This window comes from Osmerus mordax, chromosome 13 (assembly GCF_038355195.1).
Source record: "Osmerus mordax isolate fOsmMor3 chromosome 13, fOsmMor3.pri, whole genome shotgun sequence".
NCBI lineage: Eukaryota > Metazoa > Chordata > Actinopteri > Osmeriformes > Osmeridae > Osmerus > Osmerus mordax.
Window position 1 is genome coordinate 9,845,855 of NC_090062.1, and position 24,469 is coordinate 9,870,323.

The following is a 24,469-nucleotide window of genomic DNA, read 5'->3' on the forward strand; positions in this document are numbered from 1 at the left end:
ACCCTGCCACGCCTCCTACTCACGTAGTTTGACATAGCATTGACAGGAGACGGTCGCAGGAAGTCCCCTGACTAAAGCCGAGTAGAGCTGGTTCTACAGGGATAGATTTGCTATGTGTCATTTGCAAATGACACATAGATGTGTAATTTGAAAAGGTACAGAAATCAATTTATCATGTAAAGTTATTTACTTTAAGAGACCTCCATACACGATGCCCTTATATTATTCTCTAAAACCATGTGTTTATGTCACTACAATTTATGACCATTTGGGAAATGTGCAATTAGTCAATGAAATCCGGTCTTGTTTTTGGTGGACCGGCGGAGGGTGCGAAATCCTGCAAAAAACATTTTGCTATTCAGTTTTCTTAATCTCAAGGTTCAGGTTCTTATCATTCCTCATCTGACCAACTAAAATCAGCATAGGCTTCAAAACAGTCTTACCGAGGAACAGATGGTGTGAGCGAGGCCACATGCGCATCGTTTCTCTGAGCTCCACCAGTCAGCCTGTTATCAAATTACTGACTGATCACCGCACCCAAAATCATACATTCCCTGGTAATAAACAGACTGAAATCAAGGTTCTTTATGTACTTTAAAAAAAGTTTATTGGTTTTTTAAACCACTTAAAAAATCTCAACATCATTGAGCACCCCCAATAAAAAAAGAAAGAGGATAACATTGGCTGAAATGCTATGGCAACGTTATCAAACGACTGTACGGTTTGCTGAGCACTGTACTTGGACAACAACACGACGGAGGATAGTTGTAACAGATGAAGTGTAGGATGAAGGGTGTCTCTACCGGGTCAGGGGGTCACTGCTTAATGCCGTTTCCTTTTAGGTACAAACATCAGTGCTTATTTTTAAGGGTTTCTTAAAAATACAAATGCAAGAGTTTTTTTTTTCTTTTTCTAAATCACAGATAAAGTAAAAACACCAAAAGTTTAAAACTGAACGGACCCATAAACTGAACATAAAGAAAAAAAAATGATTTATGAGTTAGTAAACATCAAACAATGCAAGAAACTCATGTAAAAAGTTCAAACTTTCTGTATGACAGGACCAGTCCTTGTTTACAGTGGTTACAATACTCTATACAATAGAATTAAACATGCATGCACACATTGATCAACACTGAATGATTCTTTTGATAATATTTGTCCTTTTTACTCCTTTAGATAACTAGATAGTTTTATATTCTCATATAGGAGAATACAGTAGATAAGTCATCTCATTGAGATTCATGTACATTGCTACATAAGAAGACAATTTACTTTGTCATATTTCTGATTGACTTTAAATTATTTATCTTTTCTATTTCAGATCTTAAAATATTTTGTGGGTCTCCATCAATACCTCTGTCCCATCAGAGGTGCTCAGGTTCACGGGGAGTTTAGTGCAATAAGATGAACCTTTTGAGTGGACTGTAATATGAACCATGAAATCATTGTGTCCTCTGAGACTTCCTGTTTACACCTGTCAGAGGAAGATATGCAACCTGGTTATGTATGTCATTTTCAAATACCATGCTATGTTCTCACTCAAGGTATGTCTCCTCTGAATTAGGAGGGCCCTATAAATCTCAGGAAGCAAACAAACAAAAAAGATCAGAGAAACAAATGAAAACACACACACAGCCTTATCTATACAAGTTGTGGTGCCAGCTGCAACACATACGTCTGCTGGCTCCTGACTCAAAGTCACCTATATATATATATATATATATATATATATATAGTGTTAGTGAGGGTGCACAGTATCAGTTTATAAAAGGTCCATACAGTGTATTTTAGTTCTTAATGTTGAGCTTTCATATTTACAAATGGGGGCTTTGTAAGGAGAGGAACACTCATGTAACAGTGAACCAAATAAGCCCAGACATTGTCCTGCTACACAGGTTACATTAACCAGACCAGTAGTGGGATTCTCAGCATATCTTCCAGTGCTACAAAGTTATCAGTTAACTGTCAGTCAGTTAACTATTTCTTCATATTTTTTCTTATTGAAGGAAAATTATATACAGCCAACAAGGTTTCAGCTCACATCTTACAGAAAGTAACTCAACCTTGAGACAGTGATTGTAATTTAAAGATTCTATTGGTTGGATTTCTACATCTCAATGATTGACTTGTTTTTCTTTGGTATGAATATAAGGCTCTGAAGGTTAGAATTCCAGAACATTAGGATGTTCTAGAAGCACCTGCTGGGATTACCTGTCGTTCTCCCTGGGTTTTATGCCTTATTCACACTCTGATCTTCACTAGTGCACCTGTAATCAATCACCCGTTCTCAACGAGTTGATGCATTCTTTCCAACGGTAAAATTACAACCTTTCATTATCCAAATCAATGCAGTCAGTGCATTGCTGAAAATAAAAGATCTAAAGGGGAGGGGGGAAAAACAAGCTATAGGCTACTATTATATGCTTATTACATTATTATGACATCATTCCGCTAATAGAATCATGGAATGAAAGGATTGGGTTAGCTGCTACAGAGCCATCTAAACAGATATATCTTGCAGTGATATCATCCGTCCATCTTATTAAAAGTAAACCCTTCCCCCCTTTGATTTAAAGGCTCTGTACAGTAATGGGTGGCGATGTGGGAGGGGGTACATAACCTGCATCATTAAAGACAGACCATCTCTGCTAAAGCTGGGCACTTCAATTGGACAGTCACCGTACCCAGAGCGTTGCACCTGCTGTACAACGTAAAAAATTACAAAGACAGGTAAAAAAAAAAACGTTATAAACAATAAAAACCCAGCCCACTAAAAATACAAGAGAACCCTGACCTCACCTAACCCATCAATCCTACAGTGGGCTGGTCTTTGCTTTCCAACCAATCAAATCCACTGGAGTTTGCAGTCTCGTTGCAGATCTGCTGGAACAGAGGATCGTTCAGCAGCTCCTCAGGGGTGGAGTCTCCGTACGCCCCCTGCTGGCCGGAGGGGTCAAACAGCAAATTGGTGTCCAGGGCGTTCAAGTCATTGATGCTGCTGGACAGCTCCGAGGTCAGACGCATGTCGCCAGGGAAACCTGGTGACCCTGTGGAAGGTTCTGAGGCCTGGCCCGCCAGATCAGAACCAGTAGGAAGGCTGTCAGAGGCCAGTAGCTCTTTGACTGTGGTACTAAAGTCCAGCTGCTGCCGTTGATGTTGGAGTTGTTGTTGCAGCTGCTGCTGTTGTTGTTGCTGGTTTTGCAGTGTGTTGTTTGCTGGTAGCATGGGCTGACTATTTTGCTGTTGATGTTGTAGTTGTTGTTGAAGCTGTTGTTGTAGTTGTTGAAGCTGTTGTTGCTGGTGCTGTTGTTGAAGTTGTTGAAGTTGCTGTTGTGGCTGGAGCTGTTGCTGAAGGTGTTGTTGTTGAAGCTGATTTTGTGGCTGGTTCTGTTGTTGAAGTTGCTTTTGTTGCTGGTTCTGTTGTTGAAGTTGCTGTTGTGGCTGGTTCTGTTGTTGAAGTTGCTGTTGTGGCTGGTTCTGTTGTTGAAGTTGGTGTTGTGGCTGGTTCTGTTGTTGAAGTTGCTGTTGTGGCTGGTTCTGTTGTTGAAGTTGCTGTTGTGGCTGGTGCTGGTGTAGCCGTTGCTCTCCAGGAGCTGATTGTGAGTGGCTGTCAACGGTAGACAGAATCATCTGCTCCTTCCTCATGAGGTAGCCTGGCTTCTGGAACTCGTATGCATTGCTGCCAGGTGTGGCCAGTGTGTGATGGTTGGCATTACTGGGAAAGCTGGGCGTGGTCTCCAGGATCTGGCTGAGGTTCATGCGGGCAGTGTAGTTGGAGGGCATGTTGTTGATGCCGAGCCCTCGCACTGCGTCGTCCCCATCCCCGTCCATCTTGCTCAGGAGAACGCTGGTGATCTTCTGGCTGTTGGCCTGCATGGGCAGCACCTCAGTCTGCATCATCACATTCAATGGCACTGATTGGCTCCTCTGAGCCACGCTGCTGGAGCACGCTTCCGCCTGGCTGCCCGCCAGGACGCTCAGCACCTCGGGGGTGATGGGGGAGCTGAAGGGGGACGCCAGCGTCCGGGGGATGTTCTGGAGCGCCGCCGTGCTCCCGCTGAGGTTGCGCTGGCGGACGGCAGGGCTCACACTGCGGCAGCGGAAGGCGGCACCCACGGCGGACGGGGCGGCCTTGTTGTCCAGAGGAGCGGGTACCGCAAAGCCCTCCTGCTTGGCGGGAATGGAGGTCTGCTGCAGCGGAGAGATGGGCGTGAGCCGGCCCATGTGCCCATCATGGTGCCTGCTCTGGGGCTGGTAGCTCTGTCCTGGGATAGCGAAAGCGTGGGGCTTCCGGAAATGGTCGTCTACCAGGTCCTGGTAGCTGGGCAGGATGCTGATGCCACTTCCAGACGCCGCTCCGCTCGTGTTGTAGCCGTTGCTCATCCACTCCAGCCGGGCCTTGTCAGGATGGGTGGCTGTGGGCCGCTGCATGGGCTTGACCGGGCTACTGGACACCATGCTGCCATCATGGTAACCTGTGATGCTGGAGCTGATGGGCGTGAAGGCAAAGGGATTTCTGCACTCCACGGGGCTGGGAGGCACGCTGCTGCAGCTGGAGTGGGGAGTGCCGATAGGGGTGTGCCGGCTGCTGCCCAAGGCGCTGTCCACGGGGGTACTGGGGGCTACACGGGAGCAGGGGCTCTCCCTGGTCAGGCCTTGCCCCCCCAGCATCTCAGAGGTGGGGGTGGGGTTAGGGGTCGGGGTGTGTATAGGTGTGGTGCTGCTGTGTGTAGAGTGGTAGTATGGAGTCACGGTCTGGTTGGAGGACATGGTTCCTCCCTGCATTGCCCCCTGTTGGCCTGGCAGATCGACATCAGCACAGTAAGCCAGGCTGCCGTTGAGCTTCATCTGCTCCTCCATCTGAACCAGCTCCTCCACAATGCTGTCCTGCGTCATGTCGTCGTCGGTGAAAAAGTAGTCCATGTCCGTCTGCATGGGCGTCGGCCCGCAGTCCTGTTTCTGAACCAGCAGAGGCTCCAGGACCGGGGTCTCCGTCTGGTCTGCTGGTTCCATCTGCTGGGGAAAGGCCTGCTGCTGCTGCCCCACCTCCAGCTGAGTTCCCCCGGACCACAGGGAGTTCCCCATCCCTCCCATGGAGGAGATCTTCTGGAGCTGGTTACAGGCGGGGGGGGCAGGCAGGGGCTGCTGCTGTTGGGCGCCACTGGCCCCCATGTTGCTGGTGTCCATGGTAATGGGGGTGGCTCCTCCCAGCAGGGCGCGCTGTGGACGGACGGTCTGGAAGCCGCAGCGTCGGATGGGAGGGTCAGAGAGAGCCAGGATCCTGGTGGGGGTGCTGGAGTTGAGCTTCACAGTCACCTTGCTGATGGCGGTGGCTGGAGCACTCTCTGGCCGGAGAGGGGCGCCAGACCTGGGGAGCTTCTTCACTGCAGCACCAATCCCCTGCCTCGGACCGTTGCCGCCTCCTAGTGCCTGCTGGGAGACGAACACCCTCTTGACGGGCGAGGGGTAGGGCTCTGGGCCCATGCCGGGGCGTTTTCTGGGACTCCTTAGGGCCTGGAAGCCTTCTCTGGAGGACAATGAGTCACCCACTGGTGACCCAGCATAACTACTGGTCTGGTTGGAGGTTGTCAGATACAAAGTGCTGTTGTTACTAGTGTTGTTATTGCTGCCAGCTGGAGCTGCCACAGTGCTGTGGGAGCCTGAGGGGGGCGTGCACCCCAGCCCCAGTCCAGCCCCGGCCTCTAAGCCCAGGCAGCCTCTAGTCTGGAGGGCAGGCAGACTGGCAGCCCGGGGCACCATCCTCTGGACTGGCACTGTTTCCTGAGTGTCACAGGCCTCAGCCTCCATCTTAACCTCCATGGTGGGGGTGGTGGGGGCCCTGCCTTGCCTGGCTACAGGGGCCAGGAGGGGGCCAGCAGAGCCCCCGGGGCTAGCCAGGCCGGCAGAGGCTGGCCGCAGGGTGGAGCTGCTGAGGGTGGGGGTGCTGCTGCTGGGCGCCAGGGAGATCTTTACCACATTGACAGAGCTGACGTGGGTTGTGGGCACCACGGTCTGGATGGGGCTGTTGGTGAAGACCAGGGTGGGGGGGGAGCGCAGGGCCAGGGCGCTGGTGGAGCAAGGCTTGGGCAGAATCTGGGCGTAGCGTTGGCGTGCGGAACGGTCGCCCACAGGGCTGGCAGAGAAGTTCTGGCTAGGCTTGGGGCTCTGCCGGATAGACTGCACCGGCTGGGTCACCACCTGGAAGTTGACTGGTAGAACCTTCCCTTCTGTGGAGCCCACTGGACTGGGAGACATCAGCTGCCGGCTCCTCTGTACCTGCACACACACAGACACACACACAGCTATAACGCATGATGCATGAGGAAAGTTACAAACTGTATTATTCTATAATGGGCCAATTCCGCATGCTAACCGTGATGGGGCTGGGGACTGCGGCGACCACAATCCCTATGGTGGGTTGGGGGGAGAGGAGGGCGGGGCTTCCGCAGGGGAGGGAGGTGGAGGCCGCTGTGCCCCCGTGCGTGTCCACAAGCAGGGGGGAGGTGAGCTTCTGCTCCTGCTGCTTCTTCTGGAGCTTGCGCTGCAGCTGCTGCTTGGCGTGGATGGAGGGGGAAGGCGAGGGCAGCGTCTTCACCTGTGGCTGGAAGGGGTGGGCCTCCGCCATGGGGACGAAGGCTGAGGTCGGCAGGGGCGTCTTCACCCCTGAACACACAAAAACAAAACGCACAGAGAACACATTAACGAAGGAAACTCCAGAGTTGGAGGATTTACTGAATATGGACACCAGATGGAGCCATTCCACTGGCTACCACAGTGAAAATTAGAGTAGAAAAAAGGCTACTATCACATGGTCGAGCTACTGAACATTAACAGTTTGTTACTGTTATGTCAGAGTACATCACTACCAGGCTCCCCAGTCTGAACAGGCATGCTGACCTCTGTGAGAAGTACAAACAACACTCTGGAACAAGTAGATCCTCTTGTACTGTAAGGGTAATTGTGAGCCAATAAGCTCCTGCCGTACCCAATGGGCGTGCAGAATTACCAGCCAATAGGTTTCTCCCACACCTGTGGGCATGTCTAACTGTGGGACAATGGGCTCCTCTCATACCTGTGGGCGTGCTAGTCATGACGGTGAGTGCCGCCACAGACTTGGTTCCAATGTAGTGGCTGTTGAGCAGGAAGCGTGCCAAGTCTTCCACAGCATCAAACTGGCGACTCAGAACCTTCTGGGCCCACTCACACACCAGGCCACAGGCTGCTGACCTCACCTCCTCCTCCGGCCCGCACAGTTGGCCTGACGCCTCCAGCACCTCACACTGTGGTGCCACACACACACACACGTACACGTACGCACACACAAACACATAGTTAGGGCCTAAACTAGTACTATTGAAATATATACAGTGCAGTGAACTGAGTTTCAGTGGGTATCCTACTTTCATGGTGTTATCTTGAGAGAGACAGAGATGAGGATGTTGTGAGAGAACTTACCCCATCTCCTGTCTGGTGGATCTCCAGGTTAGGGAGAGATGGCATGTGTACGAAGGCCTTCTTTCTCAGTCCACTATAGCAGTACGTAGAAGGGGGGCGGGGTTAAGGTCAAACTAGCATGTATACTTGGACATCATACTGGAGTCAGGGATCAGCTATCACTCACACACACCCCCAACCCGAGGGACATTCCCTCTCCCTCTGACCCCTCCCCACCCGGCCTTAACGGCGGCCTACTAGAGGTGTGTATGAAAGTGAATGCAGAGAGGGCTGCGTGTGAGGGGAGCAGCAGGTGCTCTCCCACACACTCAGGAGGGTCACACTATCGAACAGCCAAGAGCTTGACCCCCGGAGGTCCCGCCAAAGCAGTCGATGACCCAGCCAGTCCCTCTACACACGCGCTAGCGTGCAGCCACTTCACCAACTGGACCGCGAAAGGGGCTGGTGGTGTGAACAACTTGAGGGGGGTTTATTTACTTGGGGGCTAGATATTGGGTATCAGTTGCCCTCACAACCATCACAAACAAACAATGTATTTCAGCAAGACCACAAGTTAAGAACAGAGATTGATTTGCATGGAAAGTAATGTTTGAAACTACTCTAGCAGCCAGCCTATGTGGACAACCCTGACCTCACCCTTCACCGTGGCCCAGTAATGTCAGATTTCTGTGGTCCATTTGGAGGTTTGACCTCATGGAAAAGGAGAGTCAGAGATATTTCTTGAAGGTCATGGTGGTACATGGTAACTGAGTCCTCCTCTCCAGCACTCTGAGAGAGGAGACTTTATTTGATTTAAGTTTAGCTCTATATTTAGCAGCTTCGTGAACAGAGACAACAGATGTTGGTGTAGCAGACAGGGCCATGATCCAGACAGGACTGACAGTAACAGCCAATGATTAAAGGATATTTAGATTTGCCTCTCATGCCCAGTCGCCGAGCTTTCATGTTTGGAAAGACGTTTTTCATGATCTTTCCAAAGTCTGCCGCACTCAGTGGATGGTAGTTGAGATTGTCACAATAGCTCCTGAAAAGACATACATACACTTGTTGTTAATAGAAGACATTTGAAATATCCGTCAGAAGAAACAGAATTAGTTTCAAACCAAACTCTAACGTAAATGTCACCTCAGAGAAGGTCTCAGAACAGAGTGTCTTAACTCTTATACAACAGAACACATAGCAGCTCAATGACACACACACACTTTCCATTCCAATCTTACCAACACATGGGGGACAACTTTTCCCAAGCTTTAGACCACTATTAATAACCATGGTCTGGCTCACAGTTACTTAAATACAACATATACATACATAACCTCTTTGTTGTTGGCTGAAGACATAAGGTAAAATTGTATTGACAATTTACATTAAATTACATGAACTACATTTGCAGCATTTATTTCACATCAAGAAATGTCCAAAGCACATTTATGTGTAACAAAACGACATCTGAAAGGACTCCAGGTGATCGCCCTGAAGCAGAGCACAGTTGAAATACCAAACAGTTCTATTTCCTCTCTCCATGAAACCCAACCGCCTGGTATTCTAGGACTCTAAAATAGGACCCAGCCGCATCATCAGTTCATCAGTACCCCCGGGGTTCTAGTCTGGGGCAACAGACACTACTTCCAGTCAGTAGTACATTGGACACCTGCAGTAAAACACTCCCCCAGTACAGTTATCCAGTACAAGGGATCAGAACGAGTTCCTTAATCGCTCAATGTGAACCACATACAATGCAGCTTTACACATTCAGAAGTAATGATGACCCATGTGTGTAGAGTGTAACCTCCCCATCCTCCCAGTGACACCTAACATACACGTCCTGCTTGGACATGCATACATACTGTACACATCACTCTCTCTCTCTCTCACTCTCTCTCTCTCTCTCTCTCTCTCTCTCTCTCTCTCTCTCACACACACACACACACACACACACAGTGAGACACCCACTTGTATTCGTCGTAGACTTCCTGTTTGGGCAGCGAGGTCTCCGGGTGTTCCTCCAGCTGGCCCTTGATCCAGTTGAAGGCGTGCGTCTGCTGTGTGCGGCTTGAGGACATGGAGCTCTGGTCGCTGAGCGGAGGAGAACAGAGGAGATCACTGACTAGTAACTCTAGTTTGAGAGTTCAAACTAGAGTTCAACTGCCCACTGAGCGTAGAGGGAAGGCCTGCTCAGAACCAGCCTGGATACCAGGCACCAAGGGGGAACCCTGGCACTGAGGGGGAACCCTGGCACCAAGGGGGAACCCTGGCACCAAGGGGGAACCCTGGCACCAAGGGGTAACCCTGGCACCAAGGGGGAACCCTGGCACCAAGGGGGAACCCTGGCACCAAGGGGGAACCCTGGCACCAAGGGGGAACCCTGGCACCAAGGGGGAACCCTGGCACCAAGGGGGAACCCTGGCACCAAGGGGGAACCCTGGCACCAAGGGGGAACCCTGGCACCAAGGGGGAACCCTGGCACCAAGCGGGAACCCTGGCACCAAGGGTCCTGGGTAGAATATCTGATTTTTCCTTCTTTCTACGTTCTGTGCCTTTTTATTAAGCCACCCCACCCCAGCCCCCTTTGTGTGTGTCTGAAGGCAGAATTCATGTACCATGGTAGAGCTCCAGGACTGGTAGACCCTCTCTCAGTCCTGCAGCCACGTGTAGAGGTGGTGGGTTGGGGTGTTGAGGTGGTGGGAGTAGAGGTGGTGGAGAACAAGTAGGAATTATGGATAATTACGTTATTAACAAGGTATGATATTGTCATGATCTACTATCAGTGAATGTAAGAGAGGCGAGAGAAAGTAAGAGAGATAGGGAGTGTGTGTGTGTGTTTGTGACTTCTTGCTGTGAAAACATAGGGTGTAACTTGAGACATTTTGTGTGTTTACAGTCATGTGACCAACAATTCCAATTATGTACACAAACTCAGGTATTGAACTGAAACACTCCTCACCTCTTCTCAGTGCAACTGCTGGGCCCAGAAGGCAACTTAAGGTAGAGGTAGAGTTTCTCGATGTCTGTAAACTTTTCCACATCTTGCTGTAGGTAAAAGACAAACAAGAGTTAAAGAAGCCACACCAACTGACTCATGTCCACACTAAGAGACCTGGAGATTCCAGACCCCTCCTATGCCCCTACCTTTGCCTTCTGCAGAGAGGAACCTGCAGACGAACACACAGAACACATTCGACTACAGGCTGCAAAGACAGGCCACCATCAAGTCCCACCGTCCCAGGTCACCGATACACTGGGCTAGTTGTCAAATTAAAACCGCAGTCATAACCCCCTTGGTTCACTGGGCGTGTAAAAAGCTTTTAAAATGTGTGTATGTGCTCGCGTGTGTGTGTGCATAGAGCCCCACAGGGGGTCCTCATCCCTGCAGCAGTAACAAACCCAGCGAGGAAATCTCTTAATGAGATCACAATGTTTCTATTGTGAGGGTGGCGTGGGGGGAAAACTTGTGTGTAAGTAAGAGAGAATGTGTGTGTGAGAGAAAAAAAGAGGGTGTGTGTAGGGCTGATGGCTGTATCAGATCCACAGGCCGCTGAGGTCCTGAGCCAGCTTCTCACTGACACCTGAGCCAGCTACCACCCAGCTACCTCCCAGGTCCAGTTAAGCTGATCCTAGAAGACATCCAGCATCCACACACACATCCCAGAATGCAGTGCTGCATTTGGAGGGCACTGCAACACCACTGAGTGATATCAGCTATGACACCAGCAGGGATACTACCCAGCTGTGACACTACTATCCAGCGATAATGAAACCAGCAGTGAGAGCAGTAGTAATACTATCCAGTGACAGTGAAAACAGTGATAGTAGTAAGGATAGCCAGCGTGATCATGGGGAGGTATACTACCCCCGCCCCCCAGAGAGGAGGTCCTCTGAGGTAGCAGTAATCCCAGGGAGCACTAATCCGGGTCTGGCTCAGCAGAGCGTAAACAAGCTCTTGTTTTCACCATGTCTGTTGTATCAGACCAGAGAGGCCTCGGTCACTAGCCTGTACCAGGCCTGAGAGAACCTGGTCACCTGGGATGTGTTAAAGAGGGTGTCCTGGCCATACAGACCAGGTATGGTCGCCCTTCCTGAGGCAGGGGGGTTCTGACTGAGGTGCTGCTGGACTGGGTGAGCTCTTCCGTCTTCCCGCCCAGCGTGTTCGACACCCAGCATGGTGAAGCCCCGCCTCCCGCTGCCAACACACGCCCCTCAGAGTGGACAGGCAGGGGGACTCAGGACCATGCACCAAGGAGTACACACACGCACGCCCACATACATACACACACACACACACACCAGCTCCCCACCCACCAGCTATTGGTTTCTAAGAATAGACACGTCCCCTCCATCTTTTCTATTCGCCTCTTTGTTGCTAGGGGAACAGCAGCTCACCAATGGCTAAAGTTATCAGCCACTGAGCAGCATCAGCAAGGAGGGGGGGGGGGGGGGGGGGAGAAGGTAAATTAGAATGTGCCCCAGCCATGGTGGTGCCTGTTCTTTATACAGCCAGCGAACACATATAGGGGAGGAGATGTTCCTGTCTGTGTGTGTCTGGGCACCAAGAGCATCATAACAGAGTATTAACTGGGAAAACACCAGCAGAGCTGTTCAATGTGTATGACCTCATCCTCCCTGGAGTTCTTCCAGATACAGTTCCTGCAGCCTGACCTCCAGATACCTGCAGCCTGACCTCCTCCAGATACCTGCAGCCTGACCTCCTCCAGATACCTGCAGCCTGACCTCCTCCAGATACCTGCAGCCTGACCTCCTCCAGATACCTGCAGCCTGACCTCCTCCAGATACCTGCAGCCTGACCTCCTCCAGATACCTGCAGCCTGACCTCCTCCAGATACCTGCAGCCTGACCTCCTCCAGATACCTGCAGCCTGACCTCCAGATACCTGCAGCCTGACCTCCTCCAGATACCTGCAGCTTGACCTCAGGCAGGGACACTTAACATAGTCCCCGCCCAACCTAACCTGCCTGCGCCTCCCTCAACTCTATACTGCGCACACACAGACACAAACCCTACTTACGATTACACACACGTACTACTCACAACTATACACACACACACATTACTCCAGGCAGAATTCACACCAGAAATGAAGAAGCGGGGCTTCCCAAGAGAACATTCTGTCATCACTGTAGGACACTGTGTTGAGGCAGGAAACTAAAGCAGAATATCAACACAGCATTTATTATTGATGTGATCCAGAGAGCACTGAGACAACAGGGGACTGGGAGGAACACAGAGCTGGAGGCACTGAGACAACAGGGGACTGGGAGGAACACAGAGCTGGAAGCACTGCCTACCAGGAGACACCACTCAGGCTCCTGTTTCTCCCCTAGACATCCTTCAGAGGCAAATAAAAACGAACGTTTTCTTGAATCTAAATGAATATAAGGGATCGTTATGGAATACAACTGAAGACATTAAAGTTTAATTGCAGTATCTGATGCAAGGTGGCAAATGGGATTGCAACACAGCACTGCTGTCTGGAAAGCATGGGTTAGCATCTGACTGGCTGACTGACTGATTGACTAGTTGAATGACTGACTGATTGGCTGGTTGAATGACTGACTGATTGGCTGGACTAATTCAATGGCTGGCAAACTAATGGGCTGACTGACTGGTTGACAGTCTGACTCTAGTAGATAAGCTATAGAACATACTTTCTACTGTGACAGTGGACATGGGCTAGGCCTACCACCTAAACATAGAACACTTGCTAGAACACTGCAGAACACAGGAACACCAAACAAGAACTGGGAGCACCATTTCATCCACAGAATACTCACCAAAATGTTATCCACCTTTGATTGTACAGATTTACTGAAAATAAAGGAAAACAGACACAATATTAGAATGACGATCAAGAGCAATGGGAGAGCCACATGCATGGAACATACATATTAATACATGTGAGGAATTCTGAGCACGCGACGAGCTCCCATCCGCTTCACCAATATATCCCAGGAACACATGCTGTCAGGCACAAACACACACACGTCCTGTCTGACAGAACTATTAATATCAGCCCCCCAGCAGGGCTAGGGGCCAGAGAGGGAGCTGAAGGATCCAGTATGGGAGTCAAATGGCTGAGCGGTGAGGGAGTCGGGCTAGTAATCTGAAGGTTGCCAGTTCGATTCCTGGTCATGCCAACTGACATTGTGTCCTTGGGCAAGGCACTTCACCCTACTTGCCTCGGGGGAATGTCCCTGTACTTAGTGTAAGTCGCTCTGGATAAGAGCGTCTGCTAAATGACTAAATGTAAATGTATGAACCAGTATATAACCCCAAAAAGGGGAACACTAAGATCTCACTTGACCTTTCGTCAAAGAAAGAGCGGTGAAGCACGTTGTGTCCCACGGCACAGCCCTACACTTGACATATTGTACACATATTACCCAGATCCCTGTCAGAGATACTTGGGTAATAATTCACACTCCTCTTCCTCCTCACACCCAGCCTCCACACCACCACCTTACCCCCCTTCCCCCACACTAAAACAACACGTAACTTCTCCTTCACACCTATTTCCACAACTCCATAGCCTTCAGAAATGTCATGCGAGAAGAGGGCAGGCTCATGGTGTGATTCTACAGGCCTGCAATTTTATATGCGTGTGTCTGTACATGTGTGTGACAACAGAAAGGGAGGGAGGGAGGGATGGGGAGAGAGCATCGCAAACTACAATGAATCATAGGGAGAGACATAAGGACTTGAGCACCGGGTGAAGGCACGGTTGTTTACCTCCTGAACACTCAAGGCCTCAGGAAGGCCTTGAGTGTTAGGAGACAGGGCAGGTTAGACTGTAGCTAGGTGACTCTGGCTAAGTCAGAATCAGGTCTGTTATTAGTAGGTACCAGGGGGAGATAGCTGTAATTGACTGTTACCAGGTGACGTAAAGATTTTCTGTGCTGATGAGAGCTTATTAAGCTGTTACTAGGTAAGGTTGGACAGAGAGAGTTCTGCTAGCTAAGCCACTGTTGTATGAAGAGAAGATGCTTAACATAGATCTCTACCTTCCAAGTGCTCACTGCTCCACATTCAGAATGGCCACACTTTGATTCAGTGAGCGCAGACATGACTCCCTTCTTGGCAAAACAAGACTCCAGACCTTTCACATGGAGCGACATACCACACTGCTAGTAACACCAACAGCTGCCTCGCTGAGATTTGATAACTGGTGTATGACAGCAAGATATGAGCCTCTGTGGCCCTGAGGCATCCAGGCCTGTAGGTCTGGAGCCCAGGACCTGCTGAGGGAGAGCTTGTGTGTGTGTGTGAGGCTGGCCTGTGGCAGCAGGAGATCAGCTCCAGAATGAACCCACTCACCCTGCCTGGCCTGACCTCATTCAGCCTAAACAATCAGTTCATGGAAGATAACATCCTCAGGTCTCATATTCCTATCTTTATTTACTAACAGCACATTCTACACCTATTTCTTTCTTATTATCATTCTCATTCAAAAAATGCCCAAATCTCAACAAACATTTTACATATTACCAAGATCTTTTTAAAAAGCTTACATAATATATAATTTAAAGAATAATAAGAATAGGGGGAACAATTATACTTCTTTTCATTTAAATAAACTTACTGTACCATTTTCTGAAGAAGCCCTCAATCCCAAAGACAGCAGATGAGCCAGACCCCGCCTACTCCCCCTCCCCCTCCACCCCTCCCCATCCCCTCCTCCAGAACGTAAACAACCCTCGTGGCTGCCAGGGACGACAAGCCTGGCTGCTGTCTGCCCGCCTCCCTCAACATGGCTGCCTCAGGCAGAAAGAGGATTGCCTGCAATTAGCCTCTACACCCCAGCGAGGACAGACAGTAGTTGGACTCTGGGGCGACACAGTGGAGCTATTCTGAAGAATTCATCAGGGGAGTGGGTTGACCCCAGCCCGCCTCATCCCGGCGCCAGTAGACACCCAGCTCTACTATGCTGACAGTTCACACTGCATGGAGAGCTGTGTAAACCTCCTACTACAAACAAACCTAGAATCTGCTGCCTAAATTCTTAGCCGATGGTGGCAAAGAAAGCAGAAAGTCGTTTTTTGCATTTGGTTCCCCTGAATCCTATGTGATGTTTGGTCCCCCTGAATCCTATGTGATGTTTGCCAGTGGTGAAGCTCCTTTCCTATTCTCTTTGAAGACTATCCTTCTCATTGTGTTGTGATTTTACCCCCGGCTTCCTATTTTGTTCCACTTCCCCTACTGTTTTAATTACACTGTATCTCTACAGCCTGCCTCCTTCACTTACCATGTTTCACTAAAGCATACTGGACCATAGTGGATCACTGACAAGGCTGCATTCTAAAGCTCTATTCTTTTGTATTACACTGCTTTGGAACAAAACTACGCAAACACAATAATGTATGTTAAACACGTAACCCCACATCAATGAAGAGGGAACAACCATATTCACTTGGTATAACACAATCTAAGAAACGATTAAACATTTTATTCCAGGTGTCATTCTTTAGGATAGAAGTCAATTAAAAAATTTCCACTGACAAGTGTGTGACATGGTTCTTGTCTTGGCATCCTGTTCATCTGTGTTTTACTCTGATAACCCCCTCTACTGGTCTACAGAGAGAACATCTGAGGATGAATGAAGAAAACTTTATATCTATAGGGCGCTTGAAGGCCAAGTGTTCGACAAGTGTATCCCAGCTTCACAGTCCAAAATACACTTGAAGCTTTACTCGACATTATTCAACACAAATAATAGGTTCAGACGATATTTTCTGGTGTTATACTAATACAATAAAAATAGCTATATCTTTATTGTGTGAATTTCTGTGGCTATTTAAGATAAGAATACACAAACAATACATTTAGCACTCAATTATGGTGCTAAATGTGACAGTTGAACTGATACCAGTTACTCAGTCTCAGCCTCTACTACATAGTAGCCTAATCCTAACTTTCCAGAGGGGTTGTCCAAAACTGCTAGCCAAGGACAGATCGTTTCATGGCAGCGTTTACTTACTGTGCTTGCAACTCTCAAATGTACATCACTAGTATCGCCTATCACTCGAGCTTAGGCACAGTTGAAGTAACCTTATGCTGCCCACCCGCCGGTCAGATGTAATGAGAATATTTGGGACACGGCAAACTAGTTAGCCACATGGACATTTATTTGGGGTCTACAAGTTATCGAAATACACCGAATGGGCCCACAATATCGACAGTTAGCTAGGGTACTGTACTGCAAATGAAAATATTTCTAATAATTTAAATGTAACCACGATTCTTAGAATGAGAACTTGTCGCTGACGCAAATTGTTGACAAGTTCAACATCGCTGGATATGATAAGGGGTTGGGGGAGGCGAGCTGAGAGCTGGCTTATTAAATGTCTATCCAGCTAGCTACATCAATGCAGGAGGCGTTGCAGTTGCAAGTAAAGTAGCTAGCTAGCCGGCTAGCTAATGAAATGAAGATGGTAACTAGCCACCATTAGCTGCTTACCAGATGGAGTTCTTTATTTTGAGCTGCAGTGCACTCGCCTCAGTGCCCTGCAGACCAGGGACCAGTGGTGGTAAGGTGCCTATTCGGTAAGGACCAGGTTGTTGTTGATCCTCTGCCATCACGGTGAGGTTCAGGATGGGTGGAGGAGGAGGATCTCAACAAGCAGGCCCCAACATAGACCTCAGGAAACCAGTTCTGTCCTTACTGTGGAGCATTACGGAGTCACTCCGTTCGATGTGCTCGCTAGATAATTAGCCTCAGTTCCGATAAGAGTAACGGCGACAACAAAACATGGTCCAACGGTTAAATTCCGAGCATATGCATAGAGAAAATCAAATGCATGTAAATATAAAACAGATGAGTAGAAAATGTACGCTTCAAGCAGGATTCCGTCGCAGCCTCGAGATCCGTCTGTGCGTGCGCGAGCCCTAGTACTGGTGGTGATGCTGCACACTGTTGTTGCTCTGCTGCTGACAGGCAAGGACGGTACTGCGCAAGCGCAATGTGTGCAGTAGTAGTAGTAGCGTAGACGTCAACCACAGTTTTTACGGGGGTCGAGTCACAGTCAAACATTAACAATGTATCTAGAAATTATTCGGAATATAATATGGTGAATTCACACCTTTGCCAAGTTTGCATGGTCTTAAATTATTAGTAGGAGTGCCACTTCCGTCCCTGGCAGCATGACCAGAGTGCAGAAAAACACCAACCCCCCCTCTCACACACAGTCGTTGCTATGCAACATTGGACGCTAACTTCCTTTAGCAGCGATGGCAATGCAGGTACGGAACTAGCTGTAATTACTTTCCTTTCATACTGCCTGGCCATTGTAGCTGACGCTGTGGAGCTAAAATTCAATTTGTAGCGGCAGAAACGAACCACGCACTGATAACTAACCTTTAAAGTGGATCAGCTCCACTCAAACTAGCTACGCAACAGTACTGTAGCTGCTTAGCTTAGCTGCTTTCTTAGCTGCATGCTTAGCTGATTGGTTTAGATTACAAACTAAACGTTAGATAACATCCAGTGCAATTTGACTGTCTTCTTTCAATATCGCTACTGGTTTAAAAGGTCGTTACCTTGTCCGATACATATATTTATAGATGCTGTCTGTCTGGGTTTTTCTAGACCAAGAATGTCAAAAGACCGCTGTCAAGTGGTGCAGAAAAGTCCCACTCCCAAATGTCTACGACTATAAGACGTCCTGCCACTGAACTTTCATCCAGGAAACCACCTGCTATGGACCTTCTAGCTAAAGAGGAGGAATACAAGTAAGGCAATTTGTCCATTTGATTGTCAAGTTACATATATAAAGTTACCAGGTAGATGTAAACATTCAATGGTAATTGTTTCTACCAATCGTAGGCGTTTGAACGCTGAGCTGGAGGCGAAAACGGCTGATCTTGTGAGACAAGCGGAACAGGTTATGGTACGTTTTCCTGCACAATTTACTCACATTATTAAACTAAACATTTCCTCTCACACATTGTTGGTCTTTAAACTTCTGGGCCTTATCACATTTAGAGGGAGCAACATGAAGTCCTGTCCAAACCTCCGTTTTCCCACCTGGATGTTGACCTTGAGAATGAAAATGAGGATATCAGGTGAGGACTACATATTTAATATTAATAAACTGTCTGGAGTAAGAACAATATACAACTTTTATTGATTTGTGTTAAGGAGTATGAACCTGCTGGAACCAGCTCTGAAGCAGCCCAGTGCAAAGGTATCGTCATATGCAGCAGCCAATTTCATCCATCCAAGTTTATATTCTAAACACAGTGCTGGTCTGCCACCCAATTCCAAGAGCATATGAACCGTATTCTGTGCTGTTATCATCCATTAAACATTCACTTTGCATAGGTGGTGACAAAAAGAAAGATTGGTTCCAAAACTTTGGTTCCAAAAAGACACTCCCCCGGAAACCAAAGAAAGACACAGTAAGAATCAATGTGGATTACAGCTGTAATCCTGCCACTGTATTTACACTAATACGATATAAGGTAATAGAAGATGTTTAAGAACAAGGACAGGTTGCTCCTGTTATATAGCTTGACTTTGTTTCCTTGTTATGTGTCAGAACTACAAAGGCATATGTGGCTGATGATGTAGCCGTTCTAGAGGATTTTGTGGATTTCTCCTTGGCTAAAACCATCCAGAATATTGAGGGGAAGCTGGATGATGGTGACACTCATGATAATGTCGCAGATGATGTCATGCCAAGTGTTGGAGAAGAGATGGGATCAGGTCAATGGATAATTAATTCAATTTAATTAACTAATTGGTCATTAGTAAGCCAATGCTTATTTGTTGCTTGGCAATAATGGCAATAAACATGACTACATTTGGTATTCTAGATTCTCAAATACGGTTTCTGAAGGCAAAACTTCGGGTGATGCAGGAAGAGCTAAATCAATTATCAAATGAATGTAACAAGAAGGTAAGGAGATATGTCTTTCCTGTTGCACATTGACCAATTATTTAAATTAAAAAAGTCTGAAGTAAAAAAAAAATAATAATTAAATCTATTTATCGGTTTATAAAGGATGATGAAAATAGCAGTCTGAGCTCCAAAGTCAAGGAGCTGGAGGAGGATCGAATGAGATTACAGAAGACCACTAACATTCAGCAGAGCCAGATAGAAAAGCACAGAGCTGTAGCTGAGGAGTCTGGCAGGAAGTGTGAAGGACTAAAGCAGCAGCTTGCAGTTCTGCAGAAGGTGAGTGATCACCATGGCTCCTCAGATCACTAGTCACTGATGAGTAGTACTCATTGAGTACACATACAGCATATACAGAGATAATGTGTTGATGTCTCATTTCTGAGTGGGGTTTATAGCACAGACATGGTGGTTAATAAAGGTTGAAACCAAGCCTTCGAAGGGGAATGCCAGGCATAGGCTCATTAAAAGCTTTAGCCTGGCTATGGAAAGTGACCCTCTCCTCGGGCTGCCAATAGCACACAGATCCGGTGACAGATATCTTTGGAATTCAGAGAAATCCCCCGGCAACGCTGCCCTTGCTGTGACCAGGCAAGGGTGAACCATGGTTGTATAACATGACTCACTGTGTTAGCGATCATAACACCAACACATGGCTGTCCAACAGGCAGGACTGGTGACGGGTTGGTCAGTACACATGGTGTTGTCTTATTCTATACAAGCACCATTGTTAATCCCCCAGGGCTAATAACAATGATGGTGCTCCAGTAAATCACTGAACATCTAAAGCAGTCCAAATCTCTTTGCTTGCGTTGTTATTGTGTATCTTAGGAAACGGAGGGCTTGAAGAGAGCCCAGACACAGGCAGCGAGCAACCACAGTGCTGTGGAGGTGCGTCTGAACAGGGCCTTGGAGGAGCTGGAGAGGTCCAAGACCCAGCTGAATAAGATCAAGCAACAGAGCAAGGTATATCGACCATCGCCACATAGATCCACAGCCAAGACCAGCTTAAAGAGTGTACGCATTCAGATTCCACATTCTACAGGTTGTCAGTAACAAACGCATCTGCTATATTTATGTAATCCTAACACATTAGGATAATGTAACCCAGGAGCATCAAAAGATGGAAGTCCTACAATCAGAGAACAAGAGGCTGGAAAAGCAAAAAGCTGAATTAATTGTGGGTTTTAAGAAACAACTCAAACTGATAGATATCCTTAAAAGGCAGAAGGTAAGATACGGTACCACATTCAGTAGTGGGTAATTGTCCTGCTAATACCAGTTGCCCTATTAACGTTTTCCTCATCCCTCCTATTCACATCCCTCTAATCAGATGCATTTTGAAGCTGCCAAGATGTTGTCGTTTACAGAAGAGGAGTTTATGAAAGCTCTGGACTGGGGGAAATAATGACTCCTAAAAGATTCTGAAAACCCAGACCTATGTCTACATTGGGTCTCATCTCCAGCTAAACCACTGGCATACTGTGGCCTGCCCATCTGTCAATGCAGGGCTTCACATGGAGGGTCACCATTGAAAAACAGAATTTGTATACTGTTTTAAAAGTTTTTCATTTTATTTTAATTATGCCTTTAAAATGTTCATATTTTCCAAAGTAGTTGCATTATTAATGTAATAAAAATAATTTTGTTACAGAAATAAACTAATCATTTTTATTGACAGAAGACCTGTATTCAATGGGTATTGTGTGTCTGTGAAATAAGACTAGGATGTTGTGGTAAGCAGCTAATCACTCCATTAATTCAATACCTCTACCCCCTTTCTACTAAAAACTCAGCAAGACTTAACACTGCCATCTAGTGGTAAATAAAGACTTCATTCATCTTCTCCCCAGCCTTCTTCAGAGAAGATGTCAACCTGACGTTTTTTGAAGTTGCTCTTGAAGTCTTCATCGAAGTGTTCCAAGTCATCTTCACGGAATATCCCCTAGAATTGATGACAATACTGTTGTTCACAAAAGTTGTGCTGTGTCAAGTTTAAAGGTAAAACAAATAAAATACTGTAAACTAAGAAGTATTCCAGTACTTACCTTAGGAAGATAACCCAGCAGTTTAGTTGCATGGAGTTTGAGCAGCTTCTGTCTCTCCTCCTCAATGATCTGCCTGCGAAAGTCTTCCCTCTGCTGGTCGATGGCTCTCTCCTCAGCCTCGCGTTCCTGTGAATTGCATTCACATTTAACTTAGTATTTTGCTGCTCAGCAGAGCACTGTATAATAAGGCCCTTGAACATGTACCTTGTCAGCCAGGTACTGTTTCCTCCTGTCCTCCATGAGCTTCTCTACAGCACGCTTGTGCTCCAACTGTTTCATGCGCCGTTTCTGGGCGTTCATCTGCTCTATGCGGTCATCTTCAGCAAACTTGGCCATCATCATCTGTCGGAAGGCCTCCTCCTCCTCCTTCTCCGCCTGCCTACGCAGCTCCTTGAAAGCCATCTGCTGCTGGCAGGTCTGCTGAATCTCCAGCCTCTGTCTGATCCTCTTCTCCATCTCCTCCTGTTTAACCACGATCAAGCAGTAATATGGTCTTACTTCAGAAAACAGGTTCCACAAACTCCAGTTGGCCAGTGTTGTAGACATATGGTGAACCGATGACAGAGGATAGACAGAAGATACACTAGCTTACAATCTCTTTCTGTCTTGCAGCCTCAGCCTGCTCCTCCATGCAGAGCTCTTCCCGGACACGCTCCATCTCCTCGCGCTGCAGCCTCTCCCTCTCTATCTTCTCAGTGAGCTGCAGAGAGGAAAGACGCATCAATCTTGCAGTTCAAACAAAAACACAGCTCCTGCTGACAGGACGGACATAGAGGAGTTGCTTAGCTACCATCTGGTGTAGGTGCTGTTTGGCCATCTCTCGTTCTTGCACATTGGCCATCCTGTTCTCTTCCTTCCTCTGCTGATAACTTGCAAACTCCATGATGCGTCTGTTCTCTGCCTCCATCTTCTCCCGCTCCATGCGTTTCCATTCAGCCTGCTGTTTCTTGAACTCCTCTATGTACCTCTGGGTGGCCGTCATCTTCTCCAGCCTTAGCTGCATCTCCCTGCAAGATCAAGGATAAACCAGCATGAGTCTGCTTCGGCGAGAGGCGTGTGCATGAGAGACAGGGAGAGGGAGGATGAGGGAGGGGGAGGATGAGGGAGGAAGAGGGAGAGGGAGGATGAGGGAGGGGGAGGAAGAGGGAGGATGAGGGAGGGGGAGGATGAGGGAGAGGGAGGGGAGGAAGAGGGAGGATGAGGGACAGGGAGCCTACTCACATTCTATCCTCCTCGTAGATCTTCCTGACGATTTCATCCACCATGAGCTTCTCCTTGAGGAACTCTTGATAGGACTGCTGTCTCTGACGCTCCTTTTCCTCCAGCTGCTGCTCCAGCTCCTGCTGGTAGCGGACCAACTCATTGTACCGCTGCTGATCCTGCTTGTCCTGCTCTACAGACGCTCGCTCGTGCTCACTCTTCATCTTATGGGCTGTGTCTGCTTCCTGGCGCTGGTGTCAGAAAGAGAAACAATAGATGACAACACACAAACAAAGTTAGGCTACACCCCATCCCGACTCGACCCGACTCCACTCACCATTGTCTCATATCTCATAGCCTCCTTCTCAGCTATCTGTGCTGCCCTCTCCCTGTTCAGGTAGGCAGACTTGAGCTTTACCTCCAGCTCACGGAGCTCAACACTGGAAATGTAGAGAAGAAAACCCAGCCTTACTTGGTGAGGACATTGTCTTGACTTACATGAGAATTGTCTAAAATACTGACAGTAGCAACTACCTGTTCTCTTTGATGTACTGCCTCATCTTCTCATCTCTACACTTTTCATGATTGATGCGACTCAGCTCCTGTGCCAGTCTCTCTTCTTGTTCGAGTTGCTTTTGCTTGTATATTCTATCTTCCTCGGCCTGTGAGAGTGAGGCAGAGATCACGTTTGGAGCTGTAACAGGTGTCCACACTTGTTGGACTAAGGTCACATTTGCAAGTTGCATTCATACCTTAAGAAGAGCATCTTCAATTTGTGTTTCATGGAGCTCATCTTGCACCTTGCGCAGGTACCTCTTCTTCTCAAGTCTATCCTCAGTCATAAGGTTGGCTTGAATCTGTCTTTCTTTAGTAATGAGTTTGGTCTGCTGTTCTCGTTGATCCTCCTGCCGTCGAAGCTCTGTCAGCATCCTTTGCTGCTGGCTGTGCGTCATATTGCGACGCTGGCTCATTGAAGCCTAGTAAAAGCAAATGTTGCAAAAAAACATGATGATTTTTATTATATACTAAAGTGATTCATCCTTTATCATATAATCCAGTTTTTGAATTGAGTATTGGTACAGTAGCCGCGCTGGTGTTTCATTAGCTAGCTACTGCGTGAGTGCACAGCCTGCCACTAACTCTAACCGTACGAGTACCGTGGTGCTAGCTACAGTAGCCTAACTGGCTAGACTAGGTAGGTATTGTGTTTGAGACGGCGAGCTAACATTGGTAGACTAACATTTATCGAGACAAACATTATCTTCGCGGGTTTAGCCTACCATATTATCTGCGTTGTCAAAATCCTTATTGATCACGTAATGTGTTCCTAGGTACGGCGTGTGGAATTATGCATTTATTTGGATAACGTTAGCTAGCTATCACCAACTTCGTATGCTTCTCCATTTGTTTTTCTTATTGTAGTCTTGGTTACGCCGCGCCTAATCCTAAAGTCGAATCTAATTGGTTACTAGTATGTCGCCTCCTTCCGTTCATCAGGTGAGGTAGAAAGGGTGATAACATGAGAGGTAAGATATACTGGGTTGCGAGAGCACATGAGAGCAAGTAGTATTGATCTGCATAGCCATAGAAATTAGTTCAGTCCGCTTAATCACCAATCACAAAATCTTCGTTACGCCACGCATGCACTAACTAGTTCAGTCCGCTTAATCACCAATCACAAAATCTTCATTACGCCACGCATTCACTACCACATACACTCAAAGCAATCCTACACATCAAAAGGCTAAAAAAGTGTAGTGTTTTATGGCAATTTCCTAGTCCAGTAATAAGGAGTTTTAGAGTAAAATGCCCTAATATCTCAGTGGCACATAGGCTACTGTAGGGAAGTTTTTT

The 24,469-nt window shown here is 47.6% G+C and overlaps 3 protein-coding genes across 3 annotated transcripts; 1 reads left to right on the forward strand and 2 right to left on the reverse strand.

Annotated features, from left to right (window-relative positions):
- Positions 1-595: 595 nt before the first annotated feature.
- Positions 596-17,314, reverse strand: LOC136955391 (DNA-binding protein RFX7-like). Its single transcript, XM_067249086.1, has 10 exons — positions 16,928-17,314; positions 13,248-13,281; positions 10,403-10,488; positions 10,059-10,097; positions 9,412-9,534; positions 8,366-8,482; positions 7,459-7,543; positions 7,076-7,283; positions 6,377-6,666; positions 596-6,279 (listed from the first exon to the last, which is right to left on the reverse strand). Exons 1-10 carry the CDS (start codon positions 17,044-17,046, stop codon positions 2,803-2,805), a joined length of 4,578 nt encoding a protein of 1,525 aa, XP_067105187.1. The 5' UTR covers positions 17,047-17,314; the 3' UTR covers positions 596-2,802.
- A 333-nt stretch (positions 17,315-17,647) lies between these two features.
- On the forward strand, positions 17,648-21,050 carry tex9 (testis expressed 9). The gene is made up of 12 exons (XM_067248760.1): positions 17,648-17,709; positions 18,056-18,198; positions 18,293-18,356; positions 18,452-18,531; positions 18,608-18,653; positions 18,791-18,867; positions 19,008-19,174; positions 19,285-19,367; positions 19,473-19,646; positions 20,199-20,333; positions 20,464-20,598; positions 20,701-21,050. The coding sequence occupies exons 1-12, from the start codon at positions 17,698-17,700 to the stop codon at positions 20,773-20,775; spliced, it is 1,191 nt and encodes a 396-aa protein (XP_067104861.1). The 5' UTR covers positions 17,648-17,697; the 3' UTR covers positions 20,776-21,050.
- On the reverse strand, positions 20,920-24,016 carry mns1 (meiosis-specific nuclear structural 1). The gene is made up of 10 exons (XM_067248759.1): positions 23,896-24,016; positions 23,368-23,592; positions 23,150-23,277; positions 22,953-23,055; positions 22,637-22,866; positions 22,206-22,422; positions 22,008-22,115; positions 21,620-21,877; positions 21,416-21,541; positions 20,920-21,312 (listed from the first exon to the last, which is right to left on the reverse strand). The coding sequence occupies exons 1-10, from the start codon at positions 23,896-23,898 to the stop codon at positions 21,202-21,204; spliced, it is 1,509 nt and encodes a 502-aa protein (XP_067104860.1). The 5' UTR covers positions 23,899-24,016; the 3' UTR covers positions 20,920-21,201.
- Positions 24,017-24,469: the final 453 nt, after the last annotated feature.